The sequence below is a fragment of the Peromyscus eremicus genome, chromosome 15 (genome assembly GCF_949786415.1).
Source record: "Peromyscus eremicus chromosome 15, PerEre_H2_v1, whole genome shotgun sequence".
NCBI classification, from domain to species: Eukaryota; Metazoa; Chordata; class Mammalia; order Rodentia; family Cricetidae; genus Peromyscus; species Peromyscus eremicus.
In genome coordinates this window covers 28,942,213-28,958,724 of record NC_081431.1, presented here as the reverse complement: position 1 = coordinate 28,958,724, position 16,512 = coordinate 28,942,213, and the positions used below count along the sequence as shown (strand labels likewise).

The 16,512-nt window shown below is 47.8% G+C and overlaps 1 protein-coding gene across 2 annotated transcripts; it reads left to right on the top strand.

The window, feature by feature from the left end:
* The first annotated feature begins 4,812 nt into the window (after positions 1-4,812).
* On the top strand, positions 4,813-15,686 carry Creg1 (cellular repressor of E1A stimulated genes 1). Of its 2 annotated transcripts, XM_059280422.1 has the most exons (4): positions 4,815-5,197; positions 10,311-10,430; positions 11,490-11,674; positions 15,428-15,686. In XM_059280422.1, exons 1-4 carry the CDS (start codon positions 4,844-4,846, stop codon positions 15,429-15,431), a joined length of 663 nt encoding a protein of 220 aa, XP_059136405.1. In that variant the 5' UTR covers positions 4,815-4,843; the 3' UTR covers positions 15,432-15,686. The 2 variants fall into 2 exon arrangements, with proteins under 2 accessions (XP_059136406.1, XP_059136405.1); XM_059280423.1 differs by lacking the exon at positions 15,428-15,686 and having other exon boundaries at positions 4,813-5,197; positions 11,490-11,678.
* Positions 15,687-16,512: the final 826 nt, after the last annotated feature.

Below are 16,512 nucleotides of genomic sequence, written 5' to 3'. Positions count from 1 at the left end.
TGCAAGTACCCAGCACAGTATCAGGGAAACAGAGGTGAGAGGGTCAGAAGTTCAAGGCCATCCTTTGATACGTAGTGAGTTTGAGGCTAGTCCTGTATCAAGAAAATATACTTTGGGTGAATATTTGCTACTGCAGGTAGAGCATGTTGGGCATTTTTCAGAGCTGATCAACATTTTGACTTTATAGTTGACAATGTGGAGAATACCTTTCCACATACATTGTCATACACAATGGCAGAAGTATGTTTCAGCCATTTCAGAAACTGTTAGGAATTTCATCCTAATCCCAAATCCAAGTTCACTGAATGCTACAGGCTGCAGGAAAATATTATAAGAACTCAGCTGGTTATGGTAAAGTCACTACCTGGAGGGATCAAGGATTTCCTCCAGAGGAAGCCAAATTCCAAGGAGCTTTTGGTGTTATTTGGCTTGTTATATATCAGCTGTCTTCTGTTACAAAAATCATGTGTGCCTTTATAGTTTTCCCAATTGATTTTTCCCTAAGAAGTGCTAACAGTGTGGACTGATCACTCTCTGTATGTATACATTCAAGGTATTTGGAGAACAGCCTCAGGAAAGGCTTCTTCCCCCCAGCCCATCCGTTTCTCCCTGTTCAGCACTGGAATCAGATATCTCCCTTAGCCATTTTCAAGGACTAACAGAAATAACAGTCCAAACCACCACATAATAAGTCTCCTGATTTAAGGTAAATTCTACAAGAAGACACCGCCTAGGTCAGGTGGACCTTAAGTAATAGCTTTACACAATTTAGCTCGGACCCTCCTTTCTTACAGCCTTACTAACTTTATAGACCCCTAACTTCTTACCTAACCACTTCTTGGAATGTAGACTGAGCACATAGACCCCCTTTTTCATATACTAATGGTCATTAGCACTCAGTTGACCTTCTCTTTTACCACTCCCATTTTGGATTGTAAAAGAAAGCCTGGTGGTCACTGCCTGAGGAAAATTCTTACCTACCTTTATGACCCTGTAGAATTCAAGCCTGGTGACCTTGCTCAGCTATTACTTGGGTTTATAACTGGATTCCTGGGAGACTTAGAACTGAGAGAATAAGGAGACGGAGAAGAGAAAAGAGAATGGAAGAACTATATGGGTAAGAACTTGAGAGGAACAAACTGACATGGGGAAGACCTAGATTGAAGGGCTAGAAGAGAGTACTAGAGGAACGAGATGGGAGATGAGGAAGAGCCAGATGGGGAAGAACAAGATGAGGAAGAAACAGATTAGAGAGAAGGAGATGGGAGAGGAGATGATATGGGAAAAAACTAGATGGTTGAGAACCTAGAAGGGGCAGAACTAGATGAAGGAATTAAGATAGAACCTAGAGGGGACTGCAGATTGATGTAGAGAGGAATCAGGCAAGGAAGGAGCTAAAAATGAGAGCAGAATAGAAGCTTGTAGAGAGAGAACTAACACAGAATAATAAAGTGTATGAACTAAGGAGTTTCGTGTACATAGATTCATTTCTTCTCATTAAAGATTAATTACCAGCTGATTGTAGATTCTTCCTGGACCCTGGGAAGGGACTATTGAGGGGATGGACCCCCATAGTCCTCCATAACTGAACAATTTTTAAATGATATGCAAGCAACTGAAATAGCAGTCTTTTCAAGTCAAACATTATGACATAAAACAATCCAAAGTTATATTAATTTGATAGTAACATGATAAGGAACAATGGAGAGAAAACTTTCTTTCCTGCAGTCAAACCACTCTGTTCCTGTGAGGGGCAACAACTGTGCACATCCAGTATAAACACTGCAGTTTTATTGTGCAATAGTCTGCAGCCTGAGCCACGGTGTTTCAGGCCGTGTTTATGGGTGTTTCAGGCCGTGTTTGGGGGTGTTTCATGGTATGATGGCTCATGGACTGAGCATAAAGTGTGCATGCTGTGAGATTCAAGTCGAAATTACAGGGAAGTCTTGATGTAACACTTATTGGTAGAAAAGTACTACCAATAAGACCTCAGATTCATGATGAGTTTGGTTTTCAATTGATTTTGTTATTGTCAAGAGCCGTGGACACTTGACTTGCTAGTGTTAGACTTGAGGTTGGAACTCCGAATTTGGCTGTCTGAACCCCTTAACACATCGAGAAGGAGCCATTTCTTTTTTTTTTTTTTTTTTGGTTTTTCGAGACAGGGTTTCTCTGTGTAGCTTTGCGCCTTTCCTGGAACTCACTTGGTAGCCCAGGCTGGCCTCGAACTCACAGAGATCCGCCTGGCTCTGCCTCCCGAGTGCTGGGATTAAAGGCGTGCGCCACCACCGCCCGGCGAGAAGGAGCCATTTCTAATAGACAAGCACTCAAACTATTTATGGTATTTTTTTTTTAACTGAGTGACTGACTTTCCTTCCTTGAAATGTCTCCTGCTTAGTTTTCCAACTAGCTTCAAGTTCTTCTAAACTCTGGTTGGAAAGCAACTCAATTGGACCGAACGTTGCTGACACTACTCTTAGCTAAATGTGGAAATCACATTGGTTACCACACAGATTGGTTACCAGAGGGAACTGCAGACTCTTGTTCAGAGTGTGGGGTCACATTTTGCTGAATAGCCTCAGAAGTTGGCGCAATGTAGGGAGGCTGGCCTTCAGAGAGAAGGTGGAGGCGGGACTTGGGCTCGCATACCTGTTGCCCACACTTGCTCACATGACTGGTTCACGGCTCTGAAGGAAACTAGTTAAGGAATGAGGCCTGGGAAGGTCAGGTATCACCGGATTATTACCGGCAAATCCTCACACCAGTATCACCGGATTATTACTGGCAAGTCCTCACACCACTGCATGGCTTTTGTAAAAATTGAAGTATACACAGCAAGGACCAGAGTTGGCACAGGACACAGCGAGACCAAGCACAAAGGAGATTTATTTGCCCCAGAGGGACAAAGGGCAAGGGAGTAAGAGACAGAGACAGGAGAGAGAGGACAAAGGAGGAGGGGAGGACCAAGGCAGTGAGGGGAAGGGGATTTGTTGTTGGGGGGGCGTTGATGGGGTTGGGACACAAAGGACTGCCTCTGGATATAGAGGAGACAAAGTCCATAGGTAAGTGGCAGTTTATAAAGGGAAAGGGGAAACCCTGTGTAAGGAGGAGTTGGTTTGTTTTGATTGGGCATGTTAATTAGGGCAGCCAAAGGGAGCTTTTGATTGCTGGACTTCAATACTTGGATGGCTGGACCTTGGTGGTCAGCCTCAGGCGGAGGAAGTAGCCAGTCTGTAAGGGAATGGCCCTTGGTGGCTAGCTTTAGGAATGTAATCTATGGTTTAGGAAGGAGGAGGGAAGGTCAAGGCCTGTCAGATCCATGTTTGCCATGCTCCAGTCCGTTAGAGCCCTTCAAACACCCAAGGCCAGGTAAAAAAGATGACAATTTGAAAAGATGTGACTGTCATAAAAAATGAACAGCACCAGTCTGTCCACAAAGGAAGCAGACACAATTCCTTTCGATGCAGTTTAGTAGGAATCCAGGGCCTGGAGGTGTGAGGGGCAGCAGCAATATCATTTATGAGCGCTAAACATGATAGAGTCTGAATGGAAGGAAAGGCTTCCCTTTAAAGCCCAGAGAAGAGTTTCATTAAGAATGTGAGAGAGCTAAGGAGAGAGGCAGACAGAGGGACGGGTCGGGGAGGCAGCTAGAAGCAGGTCTCAGAACATCTTTCCCGCAGTGTCCCTTAGGAGTGTCACACCAATCCCTAGAATAAAGGGAAAGTCTGATTTTTATAACTTTCTAGAGGTGACAGAAGTTTTGCATCCTATGATTTAGTTCAGTGTGGGCTACGAGACAAGGAGCTGGGTACCATAAACTAAGTCACTGCACAGACTGCTTCCTAACTCTGTCCTAGAGAGAGTTGTGGAGAGGTGTGGCCTGATTCAGGTTATGGGATGGGGCTTAAAGATTCTATGTTCTAACCGTGACCAAAGTTTAAGATGATGAAGAATATGGGCCAGGTTGTATGCACAAGTTTTCTGACTCTCCAAGGTAGTGGAATGGAGATCAGAACGGCTTGGAGGACCTGCCAGGACAGTGAATGCACGAAACCACGAATTTAACCAATTTGATGACTTCACAGGTCTCAAACTGGCACGGTCAAAGTCTTGAGTGGGATACTGATAATCAACAATCTCAGTGGCTTTATCTAAGGGCACTCCTGGGCCAGTAGTTTGTAAGTCCCTCCAGTTTGGTACTTCTGCCTTTTACTACAAGGAAGTTTGCTTGCTAACAGTGAGTAAACAGGCCGGGTGGTGGTGGCACACGCCTTTAATCCCAGCACTCGGGAGGCATAGACAAGCGGAGCTTGGTGAGTTGAGGCCAGTCTGGTCTACAGAGCGAGTTCCAGGACAGCCAGAGCTACATAGAGAAACCCTGTATTGGAAACAACAACAACAACAACAAAAACCAGTGAGTAAACAGAAAAGAGCAAGAGCACACATAGAAAACTTGCTTTCTGTCATATGCCATGCACGCATTGTACTCAAAGACGTTAGAAAATGTAGTGTGTGCATGAAGAAGTCAAACTTTTCCTAGCAGCCTAGTAGCGTGATTTAGGCAAGTTGCCTAATTTCTTCTAAACCTCGCTTATTCGTCTGTAAAACAACAACAACAACAACAACAACAACAATAATAAGCATCTCTTTAAGTGCAAATTCGCAGTCTCTAAAGAGCTGAGCACAGAACGGAGCGCATAGTTTGCGTCTGTAGATCTGGCTGCACAGGGGCCACGCCCCCTCCGGCCTGCTCATCTCTGATTGGCCCCCTCGGAGGGGCGGGACCCTGGCGGGTTACCCGGGCAGGGTTAGGTCGCCGGGCGGGGACTCTGCAGACGTCGCCATGGCTGGCAGTGCTCTTGGGCCTGCGCGCTCCCTGTTCGCCGCCCTTCTGGCGCCGGCGCTGGTGGCACTCCTGGTGTCGCCGGCCCGGGGCCGCGGGGGCCTGGACCACGGGGACTGGGACGTGGACCGGAGACTGCCTCCGCTGCCACCTCGCGATGACGCGGCGCGCGTGGCCCGCTTCGTGACGCACGTCTCGGACTGGGGCTCGCTGGCCACTATCTCCACGCTGGAGGAGGTGCGCGGCAGGTCCTTCGCGGACGTCATCTCCCTCAGTGACGGTCCCCCGGGCGCGGGCATCGGCGTGCCCTACATGTACCTGAGCCCGATGCAGCAACTAGTGAGCGACTTGCAGGTGAGCGAGAGCGCCGCGCGGTTCCCCAGGCTGGGCGCTGCGGGGCTGGCAGCCACAGGCAGACCAGGGAGCGAGCCTCTGAAGTTCAGTTCGCCCCGGAGAGCGTGGGTCTTAGAGATAAGAATTTTAAAGCCAGTTCAGATGGCTGTCCCTTCTGGCTGGCTCTGGCTAGGCGGAGACTGTAGCAAGCATCCCAGATGTTGGGCAACTACCAGGAAGTTCCTGCTCGCCCCTGCTACTGTTCTAAGAGCTTGGGGTAAATTCTTTGCCAGTGCCTGGAGGACTTCACACCCTTCAAATCGTTAAGAGTCATCTTAACGGACTGACTCTGCATGAACTGGGCGCTTGTCATTTAAAGGCTTTGTAAAGCATGCAGATGGCTGAATAGTTTAGCATTTGGCTTATGTGACTTCAGAGTTTCTCTCTCCTACCTCTCCAGAACTTTCCTATCAACAGTGGGGAGCTACTACACAACATGATTGACAGCATTCTTTGGACTGCATAAGCAGAGTGGCCTCAGTGGACAGCAGGACTCTTTGAAGGGCTGGTCCCTCTGTGTCCTTTGCCTACTCTCTGGGTCAGGGCTAAGCTTATAACTCTGGTGGAACACACCCTGGGAGGGAAGAGCCACACAGGTGTCCAGAATGGAACCTGACTTGGTGGAGGGTCTTTGTGGCAAAGCTGGGAAGCCACAGTGTCCTGGTACAAGTGAGATGAGAGAGAGAGTGAAGCTTTAATCGAGCACGTGTGGTGTCATGGGCCGAGAGCTTTTCCGTTCCATTCATTTCCATTTATTGTCTCTTGGAATAACTCTTAGGAACAGGTTTGACTATTCCCACTTCACAGTTGATGACAGGAGGTTAAGTAATCTGCAAAGCCAGGGGGCCGACCCTAGTTCACCTTAGATCCACCTGTCTTCAAAGCTAAGGCCACAGAACCCAGAGACCAGTTTCTGTCAGCCTACACAGAGTTCTGTTTCATTCTAAACAAATTTAAATTAGTTACTGCCCTTTTTAAAATAAATTTACATATTTATATTTTATGTATGAGTGCTCTGCATGTATACCTGGGTGCCGGAAGAGGGCATCAGATCCCATTATAGATGGTCGTGAGCCACCATGTGGTTGCTGGGAATTGAGCTCAGAACCTCAGGAAGAACAGCCAGTGTTCTTAAGCGCTGAGTCATCTCTCCAGCCTTAGTTAGTTATTGTCTTATAAAACTGCAATTGTAGGGGCTGGGGAAATAGCCCGGATGGTAAAGCACATGCCATGAATGCATGAGACCTGGGTTAGGTCTTCATTATCCATGTAAAAAGTGAGGTGTGAGGGCATGCACCTGTGAGACTCACTGGACAGGAGACACAGCTCCCCATCCAGCCAGCCTTGCTGAGTCAGTGAGCTTCAGGCCCCAGCGAGACACTTTGTCTCAAGTCTCAAAAAACAAAAGTTGGATGGCTCCAGTTTCTGAGGAGTGACATCCAAAGTTGACCCCTGGCCACAACATACCCTCATTAATACATACAGCTGTGGTATACCTGCACTCTCCTCACACCAACACAAGATACACACACACACACACACACACACACACACACACACACACGCACGGTAAATAACAAATACATAGAATTTGTTTAAATTTTTGTCTAATTTGTTTAAATTAATTTGTCTAAAGTTTTAAGTGCCCAACTCTTGGTGAGAAAAAAATCAGAAGATCCAGCAGCACTGGGAGTGGGGGTGGGGCTAAACAAAAAGAATAGAAGCCTCCGCCTCCTCCAGCCCAGACCGATTCACCCAATTCACCATTTCCTTCTTCCCAGCCCACTACACTCTCTTAGGCATCAGCTGTTCACATGCTCCCTCAGCGGTGGCACTCAACTGACCCTCAGGTCGCTGGAGAAGGGTTTTCAAAGTGTACTCACCACTTCATTCTATGAAGTCACTTCATTCTAAAACAATGCCCTCTACTCCCTCAAACCCTCACTGGTGATTCGAACAGGAAGGGGACAGATTGAGCATCCCTATTACACATGATCTTATATATGTTTGTGAGGTGTATCGGGAGCTGCGGCGTCATCCTCACGGCAGAAAGGAGGACATTAAGATTTAGAGGCATGGGGGCTCACCTGTGACCAGCTGGGCTGATGACCATTGAGTGGGACTCCACTGAGATAGTTCATGTGTAGAAAAGAGGCAGATGCGAGGAACCTACCCCGGGTTTCAGGTTCCTGGGATGGTACTGCAAAGGTGTGAACATGTCAAGATTGGTCTGCTGGATGCTGACACAGTCAATTAACCGGCCGAAGTTGGTTTCTGCTCTGCTTTTCCTCTTGAGTCCAACCACCAAGTCTCCCTGTGCCTTCCCGTGAGATTAGAAGAGCAAGACTCGGGCTTGAGACCACTTCCCCCATGGAAAGTGCCAGACAGCCCTCAGAGACAAGTTGTGAGGTTTGAGTCTACGTCCCAGTGGGACGCTCCTCTTGTCTAGTTTTTCAGCGTGTAGTGGTTTTGTATAATACATGTTCATAGGAAGAATTTGTGGCTGCTGGCTGATAATATAGTACCAAGTTGGGCTGTAGAGCCAGCGAGTCAAAAATAAAATTGGTAGGGAGCGCTTGCCTAGGATGCAGGAAGCTCTGAGCTGTATCTCAGTGTTACATGAAGCAGGCTCGGTGGTGCAGGCCTCATAGTCTCAGTGTTTGGGAGCTGGCGGACAGAAGGGTTAGCGGTTCGAAGTTACTCTCTGCTGTCTGGTGAGTTCACAGCCTGGCTGGACTGTATAAGGTCCTATCTCAAACAAAACAAACTCCTTTTATCTTTCCTTCCTTCATGGCTACTTGTCTCTTGTGATATGACCAGGCTATTCTTTCCCCTTTGACCCACTAAAAACAAGACAACTTCTTACCCCTTTGTTCTTCTGACACAGCACATTATATGCACAGTCATGGTTTTCCTTCTGCTGAGGATTTACTTCCACACTTGTGTTCCTGTCAGACCTCACCAGTCTCGTATTTCTGGTCTTGTATTGTCTTCATTTAATATCCATCAGATAAGAGTCCCATTTCCCTCTTCTCCCTGGACACTGGCTCCCCTTGACTGTCGGTGTCCTGGTTTGTGGAATTGTTGTTTTCTCAATAACAAGTTAGAATTCTCGCTGCCTCTCCAAATCCCTCTGTTTCTCTTCTGCTTCCTTTGTTTCTATCTCTGCTCCTTCCTCTTCATTCACCCCGGGCTGAGGCCAAGTCCTCACCACTTCCTGCTAGAGAGGGCTCGAACAATTTAAATTATCTGTCTGGACCGCCCTGCCCACCAGACATACAGTAACAAAAAACTCACCGCTCTCCGCACAGGGGGCTTAGCGAATGCTTCCTGATACTGCTGAAGTCACCCGAAGTGTTTCTCACCCTGGGTGTGGGAGTTAGGGAGATGGCCCACCAGGAAAAGAGCCTGACATGCAAGTGTCAGGGGTTCAGATCCCGAGCGCCCACGTAGAAAACCAACTGGACTGCCCTGTCATCCCACTGCTTGGCAAGTGGAGACAGGGAGTCCCTGGGACAAGGTAATGAGTTCTGGGTTGGGCAAAAAAAACCCTCCCCGCCTTAGTAAATAAAGTAGAGATCGATCAAAGAAGATACCCAAGGTCAACATCTGACTCCCACACATATATCTGCCTAATACATGGAAACACACACACACACACACACACACACGCGCACACACACACACACACACACACACACACACACACACACAGTAAAATAAAGAAAACCTTGGGTACAGATTGGGGCCAGGAACCATCATTTTAACAAACCCTGTAGGGGATTTGGAAAGCACTGCTTGAGGATGGCCTGCAAAATCCAATCTAGACACCCGAGCTAGGGTTTGAGCCATGCTCCCCTCCTCCCTGGCCCCTTCATCTCCTGGCTTTCCCTTACTTTGGCTTTCTCTATAATGGCTATGGTGTCTTACATTCCCCTGTTGTGTGTTACACGGTCAACTTTCCCTCTGCCTTAATACACCTTCCTACTCCCGTCCTGATTTTGGTGATGTCTGACTTTTCAGCCAGATCTGAAATTCACAGGGAGAAACCTTACCTGAGCTCTCTCCCTTTTGGAGGGTGGGGTGGGGGCTTGAGGGGAGGGGAGGGGAGGGAAGTTCCTCTCCTCGTCTAACAGCTTGAAGACAGCAAACATTTTAGCTAGAATTAAAGGTATGCACCACCATGTCCAGCAAGATTGACTTTATTTTTAATTATGTGCACGTGTGGCTATCTGTGTGTGGGTGCCCTCATAGGTCAGACATGGGATCCCTCGGAGCTGAAGTTACTTATGAGTGGTTGTGAGCCACTTGATGTGGGTGCTGGGAACTGAACCTGGGCCCTGTGGAAGAGCAGTACATACTCTTACCTTCTGAGCCCTTTCCTTTTTCCTCTTTCCTGAGGGTCTCTGAGACTCAGTGTTTTTGATGGGCCATTGTGAAATAGTAAAGCTCACCACGAAAACACTTGGGGTGAATGCAGTTGTGAATTTGCAGTAATCTGGAACGATGCCGGGTTCTAGAGAGAAGTGAGTTAGGAATCGTTCAGCCTTTGTGTTTTGGATCTGAGTTAAGACTTCTCTTGTTATAGAAGCTGGGAGAGGAATAGGCAACTCTCCCTTGTTGAGATCACGTGACAACTTCTGCGGCCTCGAGATAACCATGCAGCATGATTCAGCTACTTTCTTGTTTAAATTATGTAATTAGGCTGTTCAAGCAACTGTGGTGTTTTTATGCACTGTTCTGTTAAATTAGAGTTTGACCCTGTAGATATTTTGTTGAGGGCTGTCACCAGCCCTGGTTTGGGGGATACTGTATTTATAATTCTGATAATTATGGAACAGATAAGAACAGATATGCTAAAACATTCCCTATAGTTTGTTAATTTAAAACGTCATACATTGTGAGGATGGGGACTGGTTTCTATGCATGGATTGTTTCCCCCTAGTTCAAGGTGGCCTACAATTCACTGCTTCATGGAAGTGCGATACATTGAGGGATGGTATGTCCGCAGCTCATATTATACCTTTCCAGAAACGGAATTTCACACTGAAGGATTTTCTTGTTCTCTCTGCAGGAAAATTCACAGGCTACACTGACACTGTCTTTGGCACAGACTGTCTTCTGTAGGAAACACGGATTTGATCCGCAGAGTCCCTTATGTGTCCATATAATGCTGTCGGGAACTGTGACCAAGGTAAGCAGTGACTTCCATGAGGAGAGATGGCTTGAAAGAACATCATGGTATTAACACAAGGAAAGGGTCTTTGGAGAATAACATGTGATTGGTTTGTTAGTGGGTGCATGGTAAGAATATGTTCTAACACATACAGTAATTCCAGGAACTAACAGCTCTGACCAGGGTCTGTAATGTAGGTGTTCAGTAGGGCTCTTAAGGTCAAGGGTCCTATGTCCTGGAGCCACACATGTGCATCCAGGAGGCTCCTGGATAAAAACACTCTTGCTAAGAACCATCTGCTCATCCAGAACTATTGCCCTCTAGTTTCACTTGGGCTCCATGTCCCTATGTTTGATACCAACAAGAGGAGTGTCTGTTACTAACTGGAAGTATGTTTCGATGGTTTGGGATGAGTGCTGTAGAGAAAAGGTTAAATAAAATCAACAGTGCTGAGTGTGGTGGCACACGCCTTTAATCCCAGCACCCACGAGCCAGAAACAGACAGTCCTCTGTGAGTTCGAGGCCAGCCTGGTCTACATAGTGAGTTCCAGGATAGCCATGGTTTCATAGTGAGACCCTGTCTCTAAAAACAAAAACAATGAAACCAAAAGACCCACCAAATGCCAGTGGACAGGTGTCACATATACTGATCTTATAGCTGAGCCAGCGATTTGCTTCCTGGCCGCCATGACTTCCGGTCTGGACATTCTCTGTGGGTGGAGCCCTTGACGGACAGGAGCGAGCCAGGGAGTGACGAATGCTCTTGGGTTCCATTGTGTTGCTTCTCAGCATGTTCACCCTTCACACTGGCGCTTTTAACATGTGCTGGTCCTGGGTGAGTGTGCAGATACTCTCACACCCGGGTGACATTACTGTTGAGCCGCGAACCTCCATCCTTACAGTCGTTCCTATTTTGATGCGTGTGTTGTTACAAGTTGGAAATCCTTGTTATCTGTTTTCTTAAGATCAGGGTTTGCAACTGAGTAAGTTCTCCGCGGGGTGTGTGGAGTGAGAACCACACATTCTTAGGAAAGAGAATCTTAGAGTGAGACTGTTTCTCTCCCGTTTGTCCTTCAGGTGAACGAGAAAGAAGCGGACTATGCCAAGAATTCGTTATTCCTGCGACACCCTGAGATGAAAACGTGGCCCTCCAGCCATAACTGGTTCTTTGCTAAGCTGAATATAACCAATATCTGGGTCTTGGACTACTTCGGTGGACCTAAAGTCGTGACACCTGAAGAATATTTTAATGTCACATTGCAGTAAGTGATCACACATCCTCTACCTTCCCAGCATTGCGGCCCTTCCCAGCCTCCCGAGGCAAGGGGCCTGAACGTCTCATATGATGTAGATGGACCCTTGCAGAATATAGGATCCCCTCTCAAAATAATGAAACACATAGGATTACAAAAGAAACCAGGCATAATTGCACGTGCCTTTAATGCCAGCACTTGGGAGGCAGAGGCGAGAGGATCAGGAATTCAAGGCCAGCCTCAGCTACGTAGTGAGGTTGAAGCCAGCCTGGGTTACGTGAAACTGTGTTTCAAACAAAAACAAACAAGGAAGATCCAGTAATGAGCCTCTAATTCTCAAAGTAGTGAAGACCAGAGACCATATGACATTTACCACAACCATAACACGGTTGGAAGGGAGCTTTGGGTTCTCTCTTGCTGTTGGAGACCGTCACCGATACAGCTCACTCTATGATTTGTCATCTGTCATCATCACGGGAGGAATGACAGATTTCACTTAGCGTTCAGTGAAAATGGGGGGAAGTTCCATTCAAGTCCCAAGCCCCTATGAGCTGTCCCTGGGGTCTGGGCTTCCAGGTTGAGACCCAGCGTTAAGGCTGTGCCTATTGGACTATAGACAGAGCGTATGAGTGACTTGGGGTGACTGTTTCTAAGAATCAGAGCTGCTGCTCTGGACTGTGCTCTTCCATATCCGAGTCTGAGCAAGTGACCCTTCCCTGTCAGCATCACTGGAGAGAGAGGAGAAGGGGGCTGGAGGTGTAAGGTCAGCAACTGGGTCCTGGGGCTTGGGTGCGAATCTCAGCATTGCAAAATAAGAATGATAAAATTACCAAAGGCTGGAGACATAGCCCATCAGCCCGAGGTTTGATTCCCAGTACCGTCTTGTGTGAGAGCAGAGGAGAAGCAGTCTCCAAAGATGGCCTGGGGCAGGAAGAAGGGGATCATCTGGTCTGGGGTGAGGTCAGGGTTCAGAGGACAGAGTGTTTCCTAAGTGACAATAGGAATGTTGGTGGGTATGACATTCGCAAGCCTGCCAGGTGACAATGGTAATACTAACAATAGCAGCTGGAGTCTGTGGAACGTGTTTTACAGGTCGGGGCTATGCCTATTCTTCATGTGGTTAGCTTAATTTCTCACCACACCCCTGGGCAACAAGCAGCGATTCCTAGGCTGTAAAATAGAGCGCCTGTCCGAGAAACGTCAGGCTTGCTTAACGCCTTTCCGCCAGGAGGTGGCAGTGCTGGGGTTTAAACGCAAGGTCCGTCGCCCTCGGGGCTCCTAACCCTGCGCTGTTGCTGGGGGAGCCACTCCAAGTTCATTTTTAGTTTTCTTCCCGTTTGTAATGACTGACGGCTCTGTGGGGAGATGGGTGAGGATACTAGGATGGATTTATATGTCGTGCCTGAATGAAACTGGGTGCAGTAAAGAAACCAAAATGGCCGGCTGCTCCTTGGGTGAAAAGGGAAAAGTTTATTCCAAACTGCCAAGGCTGTCTCCCGGGAAAGCAAGGGGAAGCGGCAGGGGAAAGATGTCTAGGGTTAAATGAGAATGGGAGAAAGGGGTGGGGCTGGTGAGCAGGGGTGGGACTGGTGAGCAGGAGTGGGGCTGGTGAGCAGGGGTGGGGCTGGTGAGCATGGGCTACGGGAGCTTAGAGGCTAGCATTACCTTGTCAGGTTCTTAGGTACCACAGTCATATGTTAATGGAACAGCCACAGGTTCCTCTTACAGGAGATAAAGAGAACGACTCCCTTTTTAGCAAGCAGGAACTTTCTTCAAGCCCCTGAGAGAATGGTGGATTTTGTCTAAATGCCCGACCTTGGGAAAAGAAATTTCTCCGGGGACCAGACGATGCCCAGTTCTGGAGCTGAAATTCTTAGTGTCTATGTATTCTCGGTCTTATTCTGTTAGAGAACAGCCCGTGTTAAACTATGCAACCCCCACTCAGTTGTAAGTTTTAACGGCAAGGCTCAGGGTTATTTTGTTTCCTTGTGTCTGTATTCTGAGCAGAGCGGAGGGTAGTGCAGGGCCCAGCCCGCAGCAGGTGTTGGGGAAGCAGCGGCTGATTGGCAGCTGATTGAAACAAAGACTTTCAAATCGTCTGAGTAAAGAATCCAGCCGTCCCAGCATTGATTTTGCTGCCCTGTGTGCCGAGAAAAGGCACGGGGCCTCTGCCCCTCCTCTGGGCTGGCCGAGCATCCTCCGTTATACGACTATGGAGGTAGCAATTGCGAGATTATTACCAGGCACCACATTATCAGAGAGAGTGACAGCAAGAATGATGGGCTGCTCTTTGTAGTTAGAGTTTACCTTCCCGGGACATCACAATCTCCGAAGTGCAGTTATCTCTGTGTAAATAACATGCCCCGGGCAGCGCTTACTTTAATAACAAAATAAAATTATGTTTTCCCATAAGTCTCTGCTCTGAGTGAGTAAAATAGAGGCTCCTGCTCTGTTATAGAGACGGGTAAGTGCTTTTCTGCAGCTCAGAGATAAGACAGAACCTTTGGTCTGGTCCTGAGGGAAGGATGGGAGACCAGGGCCAGGCATCCCCTGCCGCGGCAGCACTAGGGAAAGAAGTCACCTAAAAACTGCCCTGTTCGCAGGTGCCTCTGGCCTCTGATTGCTACTTCAGAGTGAGTGAGACCTCCTCTTAGCTCCACACTGCCATTTGCTGCCAGAGCTGTTACAGTCCAGGGAGTGTACAGGTCTATCTGTGAGGACTGGGGTCTGCACATTCTTAGGAGCCACTAATGGGGTCCTCATGGCATTCTGGAGTTTCTCTATGTTGGGGCCACCTGGAGGGGCTTGCCCAGATCTGCCTTAGAAGATGTCATTTCTCTAAATAACACAGACCCTTCTGCATGCAGCTGACACTAAGATGGTATCCTGAGAAAGTGTCCACACAGGGACCCAGAAGTCGGCTGCCACGAGACCTAACTAAATAGCTTGTGTCCTTGAGTTGCTGGACCAAGCTGGTCTGCTAATTTGCATGTTGAGGGAAGGTTTGAAGGAATTCAGGATGTGTTTGCCAACATCCTGGAGGCAGCCCATTCTCAGGAAGGGCCGGACCAGGCTTCACTTTATCGCTGGCTCACTCAGATGTCTCCTACCAAGACAGAGGCAGAGATTTCCTTGTTGGATGTTCACTCCAGCGGGGACAGGATGACAAGGTCATCTCCCAGCGTGGCCCAGTACCCTCAGGTATTGGCCAGGCACTTCTCTCTTGTTCTAATGTTCAGGACCCTTTTGTTTTGTAAAGGTTTCTGCTCCCTCCCTCCTTTTTGAGAGTCTTCTGTATCCCAGACTGGTCTAGAACTCTCTATGTAGCCAAGGATAACCTTGAACTCCTGATCCTCCTGCCTCCACCTCCGGAGTTCTGGGATTACAGGTGAGAGCCACCTTGCTGAGTTTATCCAACCCAAAGTTTTGTGAATGCGAGACAGACACCATCATCTCAACTGAGCTGCATCCCCAGCCCTGTTCCTGATTGTTTGTTTCTTTTTCGTTTTAAACCTCCGAAATTCTTTTTAAACGAGGTCCTGACAGAACAGGTCTGCTGACACCCTGAGGCATTTCCCGAGATGTCATACATGGAGAGCAGAGGCACTTGCTAAAGGATTATTCTTGGTCCCTGTCCCGCACCTCTTACAATATTAAACTTTTAGGTCTTGAGTTTCTCTCGTCTCTCCTGCAAACAAATGAACTGCGAAGACTGGCCCATCCAGCTGATAATTAATTGTTCGTCTCTCTTTCCCTCTCCAGGTGACGCAGGACATGGTGACACCAGCGAGGAGTCTTGGATGGCTCCTGCACACTTAAAGGGCTTGACTTGTCTGTACCTTCCCCGGGCTGACTCTGCCCCCTGCTGGCTGACTTGGTCGGCTTGCCTGTTTACACAATGCTGGCGGTCCTAGACCTGATCTCTTGTAAAGATGAGGTTGCTGGATTTAAAACATGTTATTTTGAAGCCATTTTCATAGAAAAATGTCATTCATTATAATCAAGAATTTTTTCCCATCTATTCCCAGTGTTTTTTCTTCCATGGTGCCCATAGATGGGCAGCATAGGCCAGGTGTAGATTGCCCATTGGCATCGGAGGCACAGAAGTCCAAGCGCTTTATTCCTGATGGCCACTGTCCCTGGAGGGTGCCCTCCCTCACCCAGCTGCCTTGAGCCTGTGCAGAGGGGCCTGGAGTGGGGAAGCCTGGGCAGCGGGTGTGCCCCGGGTGCAGAGTGCCTGTGTGAACCCTTCAGACGTGGAAGGGGGTGAACTTCCTATTCATGTCTGACAGAAGTACCTTCTGTAAAACTCTCTAAACGTTTTACATGATAAAGTCGTAGTTACCCAGAACAAACAAGTAAAAAATATTTCCTGTTTTCATTTTCCACCTAAGTAGACACCGAATATTCATTCTTCATCCTCCAAAATATATTCACATGGGCTGGAGGTGGGGTGCCGCCTGCTGGATAGAGTGCTTGTCCAGCATACATGGGGCTCTGGGTCTCGTCCCCAGCATTGAAACAAACGGGTCAAAACCCCAAACAATGTTTTTTTATTTGCAGAAGGAAAAGAAAGGAATTTTGTCTGTGTTGGATTATTTTTTACAAAAAAAAAATTACAAGTGGAATTAACCCAGGCACCAACTGTAGCTCAAGCCTTCCTCAGATGTTCTGTATCTCGAAGCTTCTAATGCTGCCACTGAGTCACCCATCTGTGGGAGACAACATGGTAACATGGCATTAAAAAATGTGTCTGGGCTAGAGAGATGGTTCAGCATTTAAGAATGTAGACTGCACTGGGCGGTGGTGGCGGCGCACGCCTTTAATCCCAGCACTCGGGAGGCAGA

What these genes read in the sequence shown, in the direction of transcription:
- Creg1 (XM_059280422.1), top strand. Translation starts at nt 4,844, where the DNA reads ATGGCTGGCAGTGCTCTTGGGCCTGCGCGCTCCCTGTTCGCCGCCCTT. An exon ending in AACTAGTGAGCGACTTGCAG is followed by an intron (nt 5,198 to 10,310) that starts GTGAGCGAGAGC and finishes TTCTCTCTGCAG; the next exon opens with GAAAATTCACAGGCTACACT. An exon ending in TGTCGGGAACTGTGACCAAG is followed by an intron (nt 10,431 to 11,489) that starts GTAAGCAGTGAC and finishes TTTGTCCTTCAG; the next exon opens with GTGAACGAGAAAGAAGCGGA.